The 8,043-nt window shown below is 41.1% G+C and overlaps 1 protein-coding gene across 2 annotated transcripts in view; it reads right to left on the bottom strand.

The window, feature by feature from the left end:
• The window catches only part of PTPRO (protein tyrosine phosphatase, receptor type, O), a 283,195-nt gene that overhangs the window by 96,896 nt on the left and 178,256 nt on the right, over positions 1-8,043 (bottom strand). For both annotated transcript variants that reach the window (XM_011990820.1, XM_011990821.1), the window contains exons 7-8: positions 7,149-7,345; positions 393-513 (exon numbers count right to left, since the gene is read on the bottom strand). In XM_011990820.1, coding sequence (XP_011846210.1) covers positions 393-513; positions 7,149-7,345 — 318 coding nt within the window. The remainder of the gene's footprint in view (positions 1-392; positions 514-7,148; positions 7,346-8,043) is intronic.

Here is an 8,043-nt window from a genome sequence, read left to right as displayed (position 1 = left end):
ACTGCATTCCAACCTGGGTGACATAGCGAGACTTTGTCTCAAAAACAACAACAACAACAACAAACAACTTCTGGGCTCAAGCAGTTCTCCCACCTCAGCCTCCCAAGTAGCTGGAACTTTAGGTGTGTGCCACGGCACACAGCTTTACTCTTGTTGTGTAATCATTGAAAACTAAAGTATGTTTGGCTCTGAGTTTTTCCACAAGTAATAAATATTAAGAATGTTTTCCAAGTATACAATTCTAGCTGTGTATTACTCTGACGGTAGCATATTGGATGAACTAAGATAGGCTTTCCAAATACGACGATAATGATTTGAGCTTGCATATTGCACCCCTCCAGTTAGTACCCTAATATATAGATCACTCATTCTTCTTTTGGCCAGCAACTTACCAATAGCAAATGTCACAGGATCTGAAGGTGGTCCAATCAAAGGGCCTTTCCTTAGGTATATTACCACCTGGTACTGGGCACCAGGAACCAGATTTTCAATAACAGGTTTGCTTGAGTTCACCTTTAAAGCAAACACCCGATAAGATGTATTTAGAGCTGGGCTTTCAGAATGTTACACAGAGGCTGAAATAATATTCAGAGACTCTTTTTGGAATCACAGATGACTTTGAAATCCAGAAGACTTTACTGAAGCTGTCAGATTCCAAAATTAGGATGATTTATAGTTTATGTGAACTTTGAAGGGAACCTAGAAGATTCAAATTTTTTCTATTCTAAGCCCTGTGAACTGCTTTATACCCATCAATGTCAATTGTAACTATGCACACTAGAGACACATCAGCCTCTAACCATAATCAAATCAGCAATACCATGAGGATAGTTTGACATTCTAAATTGTAGTGTCAGCTGATTACATGCAAATATCAGTACAGAAATGTCTTTAGTCTCTTGTCACTTAGAAGCATATAATATCTAATTATAGAAATGGAAATGACCGCCGGGCACAGTGACTCATGCGTGTAATCCCAGCACTTTGGGAGGCCAAGGCAGGCGGATCATTTGAAGTCAGGAGTTCAAGACCAGCCTGACGAACATGGTGAAACCCTGTCTCTACTAAAATACAAAGAAAATTAGCTGGGCATGGTGACGGGTGCCTGTAATCTCAGCTACTCAGGAGACTGGGGTAGGAGAATTGCTTGAACCCAGGAGGCGGAGGTTGCAGTGAGCCAAGATTGTGCCACTGCACTCCAGCCTGGGAAACAGAGTGAAACAAGCTCTCTCAAAAAAAAAAAAAAAAAAAAAGAAATGGAAATGACCTTAGAGATGACCTAGTCCAAAGTGCTCATTTAATAAATGTAGTAAAGCCAGAGAATGGCCAAGGTCATATATTTAGATGCAGTGTTGGGACTGGAAGCCTAGTGCTGGGATCTGTAATCTACACTATGGGCAGGTCACTGTGCTAAGCATCGAGATGTCCTGGTAAGCACCCTGCCAGGCTGTTGTAGCCCCCTAAAATAATACTGTAGAGAACACTTCTCATTTAGATGAGACTTTCTTTACTGTTCTTTTTTTTTTTTTTTTTTCTTGAGACGGAGTGTTGCTCTGTCGCCCAGGCTGGAGTGAAGTGGTGCGATCTCGGCTCACTGCAACCTCCACCTCCCAGGTTCAAGAGATTCTCCTGACTCAGGCTCCTGAGTAGCTGTGATTACAGTTGCGCACTACCACGCCCAGCTAATTTTTGTATTTTTGGTGGAGACAGGGTTTCACCATGTCGGCCAGGCTGGTCTTGAACTCTTGACATGAGGTGATCTGCCCACCTGGGCCTCCTAGAGTGCTAGGATTACAGGCGTGAGCCACCACACCTAGCCCTGCTCTTTTAAAAAAAATTTGGATACATAACAAATACCATATATAGAAAAACAGTGAGAACATATACATGAATAAAATGCATTTATTAAAGTTGAATGTTGGCACGCACAATAATTGATAATTCAACTAAAAGGTTAAGGTGCTGCTTTGGCCTTCAGTGTCTCTAATATTTAAGACAGTATTGCTTGGTGGAAAGAACACAGGTTTTTTTTTCGGACTACCTGGAATCAAATCCTGACTCTGCTCATTATTAGCATGGGGGTTTATTTATGCTTTATAATTTATTGAAAATTCTTGCCTTGGTTACTTCGTTGCTAAAATATAGGTAATAAAATTATATACCTCATAGAGTTTGAGAATGTTTAAACCGAGTATCAATAAATACTAACCTTTATTCATCTTATTAACTTTTTGACCTCTAGGATACATAAAATTGTGGAATTGCTCCAAGAAGGAACATGAATCAACGGAGAACAATGTTGTTTACAGCTTCTCTATGCTGTAAGGTGTTTTTTGGAGCCTCATTTTAAGATTTTAAGGATTCATATAGAACTGGTGATATGATATGAATTTTAAACCTTTCCACACTGGAAACTGATTATACACAGTAGAAATTATGTAATCTGAATTGGTACAACTTGCTCTACATGTAAGTAAAAGGAGCCATATACCAAAATTTACCTTCCACTGGCTTGAACAAAATAAGATTACACTGAATTAATAAATTGGCATTTTCATTCTTTCTTTCCTATTTATACTCTTTCATATCAGGGTTTCTTGCACAACTTTTAGATTTTTAATTCTGCTGGAAGCCATATAGGCAGATTTAGTCAACTAGATCTCTTCATCTGATAGAGAATTTTCCTTCCTTCCTTCCTTCCTTCCTTCCTTCCTTCCTTCGCCTCCCTCCCTATCTCCCTCCCTCCCTTCCTCCTTTCGTCTTTCTCTCTCTTTCTTTTCTTTTCTTTCTTCTCTCTTTCTTTCCTTCCTTCTTTCTTTCTTTCTTTCTTTCTTTCTTTCTTTCTTTCTTTCTTTCTTTCTTTCTTTCTTTCTCTCTTTTTCTTTCTTTGTTTCCTTTCTTCCTCTCTTTCTCTCTTTCTTTCTTCTCTTTTCTTTCTTTTTGAGACAGAGTCTTGCTCTGTCACTCTGCTGCCCAAGCTGGAGTGCAGTGGCACAATCTTGGCTTACTGCAACCTCTGCCTCCTGGGTTCAAGCGATTCCTGTGCTTCAGCTACCCAAGTAGCTGGAATTACAGGTGTGCGCCATCATGCTCAGCTTATTTTTGTGTTTCTAGTAGAGACAGGGTTTCATTATGTTGGCCAAGCTGGTCTCAAACTCCTGGTCTCAAGCGCCTCTCCTGTCTTGACCTCCCAAAGTGCTGGGATTACAGGCATGAACTGCCATGCCCAGCCTGATAGAGAATTTTCTAAAGAGACAAACTATGATAAGAAGATGCATATTATCCACAACTAAGCAGTATTATTTTATTTGTTTAACATATACTTTATATGATAAAACATATATGCTTATTGTAAAAATTGCTCACCCAATAAAAGAACAAATGAAGTAAATTGGAAGTCTTGTTTGTTCTCCTCCCACAAATCCTGACATTTTGATGTGCATTCTTCTAGGCCTTCTTCTAACATATATACATAAATAATATGCTATTGAACCACATAATGTGTTACATTATCAACACTGCTCCAGGCTGGGTGCAGTGGCTCACGCCTATAATCCCAGCACTTTGGGAGGCCGAGGCTGGTAGATCACCTGAGGTTGGGAATTCGAGACCAGCCTGGCCAACACGGTGAAACCCCGACTGTACTAAAAACACAAAAATTAGCGAGGCGTGGTGGCTCACTTCTGTAGTTCCAGCTCCTTGGGAGGCTGAGGCAAGAGAATCGCTTGCAACTGGGAGGTGGAGGTTGCAGTGAACCGAGATTACGCTGCTACACTCGAGCCTGGGTGACAGAGCCAGACTCCATCTCAAAAAAACCCCCAAAAAAACAAAAAAATTGCTCCATTTAAACTTAACACATTGTAGACATCTGACTGTAAGTGTAAATGCTGACCTAGCTCATTAATCACCCATTTTGCCTATTTAGAATGTTTAGAGTAATAAAGGACATAAGGAGTATAGATTGTTTCAGGGTGATGTTAAGGTTCCTTTCTTTTGATAATATTTTAGGTAATAGTTGATTCTAACTATTCAAATGACTATCTGGAATCCTAGCTGTTTAAATATGCCATTATAACCGGGCACGGTGGCTCACACCTGTAATCCCATCACTTTGGAAGGCTGAGGTGGGCGGATCATGAGGTCAAGAGATTGAGAACATCCTGGTCAACATGGTGAAACCCCGTCTCAACTAAAAATACAAAAATTAGCTAGGCATGGTGGCGCGCACCTGTAGTCCCAGCTAATCGGGAGGCTGAGGCAGGAGAATCGCTTGAACCCAGGAGGCGGAGCTTGCAGTGAGCCAAGATCGTGACTTTGCACTCCACACTCTAGACTGGCAACAGAGCGAGACTCTGTCTCATAAAAAACACACAAAGAAACAAACAAACAAGAATAAGAAGTAGCTATGGGCACATACATCATATTATTTAAAAAATGACAAAAGGGTAATTGGATTACAGATTACCTGACTTGGTAATAAGTTATAAACACTAGTTTCCATCCTCCCCAATTTCTGAATATTTACTGAGCTGCTAACCTATATGTACACTTATATGTTTCTCCATGCCTTTTTATTTAGCCTGGACCTCCTTGGGTGTGTGTTGGAGGAGGAAAAGTGGAATGCCTCTGCATTCTGCATGTTAAGTAATGTGTTTTATTTTCTACAAAATCATTCCACACTCCACTCCCCCTTAATTTCCACTCATTTAGCATCCTAATATTTTTCCTGACTGTCTTAATCCTCATTCCTGAGAATTTAGTTGAGTCCAATGTTTTTCCAATTGGATACCAGTTCTATTCTATTCCTCCTCAACTAAAGGAATAAGGAGAAAAATGTACTAGAGAGCATAGTAGTCGAAATAAGTATATGGTAGACATTTTTTTTTTTTTTGTTTGGGACCGGGTTTTTTTTTTTTTGCCCGGGTTGTCTTGAACTTCTGAGCTCAAGTGATCTGCCCACCTTAGCTTCCCAAAGTGCTGGGATTACAGGCGTGAGCCACTTCACCTGTGTATGATAGACTCTTAAATAATAGGGTTGAACTAGATGATAGTGTAGGTTCCTTTGAGTCTGAGATGGTCTTATTTCCACTTTATGTGATCTTTCCATTGGTGCTTTTCTACACATTTATTTAGTGGCATAATGGACTATAGTGGTATGATATTATACAAATCTCAAAAAGTTCTTGTGGTAATTGAGATGATGCCTAGCATGGTGGTCTCATTTCTGTTCTCCCCTTTAAATATTAGTCTTCTTGCTTATAATGCTGAATAGGACATTTCATGTTCTGTTTTCCTATTTGCATTTTGAGAAGATATTGTAAAAGTACATTTGGACTGGTCTTTTCTGGCTCATTGATAATTTACAATATCTATCTCTTCCTTTAACCTTTGTAATCTTATGTGAAAGATATATAATGTGTACATTAGGTAGGGCAAGGGGAGAAATCTACCTTGAAGCAGTTGAGTTCTAGGTCAAGGTCTGTAGGGGAAAACACATTTTTCTGTCAATGTAATGAGTCAGTCATCTTGGGTATGCTCAGGAAAGGAAGCTAATAAGTTACACAATGAACTGTGATTACTAGTTAATCGGTTTAGCATATTTATTCCTTAATTTAATTCAACTCAAGGGACGCCTCATTCTCAAGTAAGGGCTTATCTCAGCATTCTATGGCTTTCTAGTGCTTCAAAGAACACGATTCCTGAATTCATCTTATCAATTTACAATTTATCATTGTTTGAATTTCATTAAATGCTTAATTTTCCTGGGAGGAATGGAAACGTTACAAATAGCTCTCATACAGCAAACATCTTTTCTGCACATTACATTTCCAATGTACTCCACATGAATTGCTAACTATTTTTTTCCTTTTGCCTTTAGGGAAGAAAATATGTTTGTAAGACACCAAGAACCACCAAATTTGACCATGTAAAAACATAAGGCCAGAATTTAGAAAAATAGGACTGGGCCCCAGGTTCTCAGGGCATCTGAGAGCAAGGTCCACTCGGCTCCAGTCGCACGGTTTTACTAAGGATTGGTCTGGCATGTGCATTCCTTCTGCTAACCACTCGCAGGACTACTGAGTTGCACACTGTCTCTGCCTGCCCCTCGCTCGCCTCTGTGCACAGCTGACTCCTATATATTCTTCAAAGCTCTTTTTAGTTGTGACTGCTGAGGGGGTAGTTTTTTTACTTTATATTATTTATTTATTTATTTTTGAGACCGAGTCTTGCTTTGTCGCCCAGGCTGGAGTGCAGTGGCGATATCTCAGCTCACTGCAACCCCCACCTCCCAGGTTCAAGCAATTCTCCTGCCTCAGCTTCCCCTAGCAGCTGGGATTACAGGCACGTGCCACCACGCCTGGCTAATTTTTGTATTTTTAGTGGAGACGAGGTTTCACCATGTTGGCCAGGCTGGTCTTGAACTCCTGACCTCAGGTGATCCACCCGCCTTGGCCTCCTGAAGTGCTGGGATTACAGGCATGAGCCACCGTGCCCAGCCTACTTTATATTCTTTACATTTTTAAGTTTTTTTTTTTTTTTAACAAGAATATGTTACTTTTACAGTAAAAATGAAAATTAAAGGAATGGAAAAAAGTAAAACAAACAAACAAACAAAAAACCCTCCAACCCTCTGCTTGGTTGTCTCCTCTGCGATGTTTTCTCCAGCCAGTTTCCAAATCCTCTTTCCCCTTCATCCATGTTACTCATGCTCAGCTCCTTCTTCTGTGAACTCCTCTGGACTCTCATCATTCATTTTAAGCTGAGGCCTTATTCTATACAGTGCAGTCATTATAGGTTCACTTATCTATCGTTCTCACTAGATTATAAGCTCTGCAAGAGCAGGATGTTTAAAAATTTCTAACATCTATCTTAGTACCTGGCACATCATAGGTGCTCAGCAAATTCTTTTGAATAAGGAATGAAAGAGAAAGGAACATGACCTTCCTATGAAGAGAAAGGGAGATGACAGTGCCATGGAAAAGCCATTCCCACTCATTTCTGGCCCCTCTGGCTCTTGGGAACACTCATACAACACACCCATCCCAGCAGACCTCAGCATGGCTTCCTGCAATTGCCTCCTTGGCATTGCCCTGTAAGGCTGTGCTTAGGTGGGACTGGCGAGCCCATCCTCATTTTCTCTCCTTTACCTGAGTGCAGTACTGTTTTTCAAGCCTCTGGCTTTCCTTTTGTTTCTGGCAGGTCAGCGACACCACAGACACAATGGTGCTGTTGTAGTTCTCTTGGGAAGATGTCCAGGACATCAAGGCAGTGGTTGAGCTTAAAACGTGGACACTCACGTGCTGGGGCTTCTCGGTCAGTTCTTCAATCCACTCTCCTGAAGGACCTGCACATTTCAAATTGGAACACAGGGGAGGCTGCACATTGCACTAAGATAAAAGATTCTAGTTTAAAAAATCATGTTTTCTTTTCGCCCTTAAAATGAGATTCAAAGTCAGATTGGTGGTCAGACTGGCAACTCTTCAGGTCCTCTGCCCAGCTGCAACCCTCTACCCCTTGACCTCACCTTGATCTAAACAGCAGCCTCAGCAATAACAGCAGAAACGAAAGCGCCACTTCAATCGTCATGTGCATGTGAGAGTATTCTGGTAAATTCTTCACCAGAGAAAATTTACTTCTCTTTTAACAAAGAGTGAGCGTGGCAGGGTGGTATTTCGTCAGGGCTTATAATTCCTTTGCTACTAGGATCTTTGGTCTCTAGGAATAATTACTTCGAGATCCAAATCAGCCTAGACTACTATCATGTGAAAACATTTGAATTTGGCAACAGTGAGAACAAAAAGGCAGGCTGTGACTCTATTAGAGAAGAAACACGCAACAGGCTGGCTCCATTAAAGAAGCTGGCTGGGCCGGGCGTGGTGGCTCAAGCCTGTAATCCCAGCACTTTGGGAGGCTGAGACGGGTGGATCACGATGTCAGGAGATCAAGACCATCCTGGCTAACCCGGTGAAACCCCGTCTCTACTACAAAATACAAAAAACTAGCCGGGCGTGGCGGCGGGCTCCTGTAGTCCCAGCTACTCGG

The sequence above is a fragment of the Mandrillus leucophaeus genome, unplaced genomic scaffold (assembly GCF_000951045.1).
Source record: "Mandrillus leucophaeus isolate KB7577 unplaced genomic scaffold, Mleu.le_1.0 Scaffold383, whole genome shotgun sequence".
In the NCBI taxonomy this organism is placed as follows: Eukaryota; Metazoa; Chordata; class Mammalia; order Primates; family Cercopithecidae; genus Mandrillus; species Mandrillus leucophaeus.
This window is presented reverse-complemented; position numbering and strand designations above follow the sequence as displayed.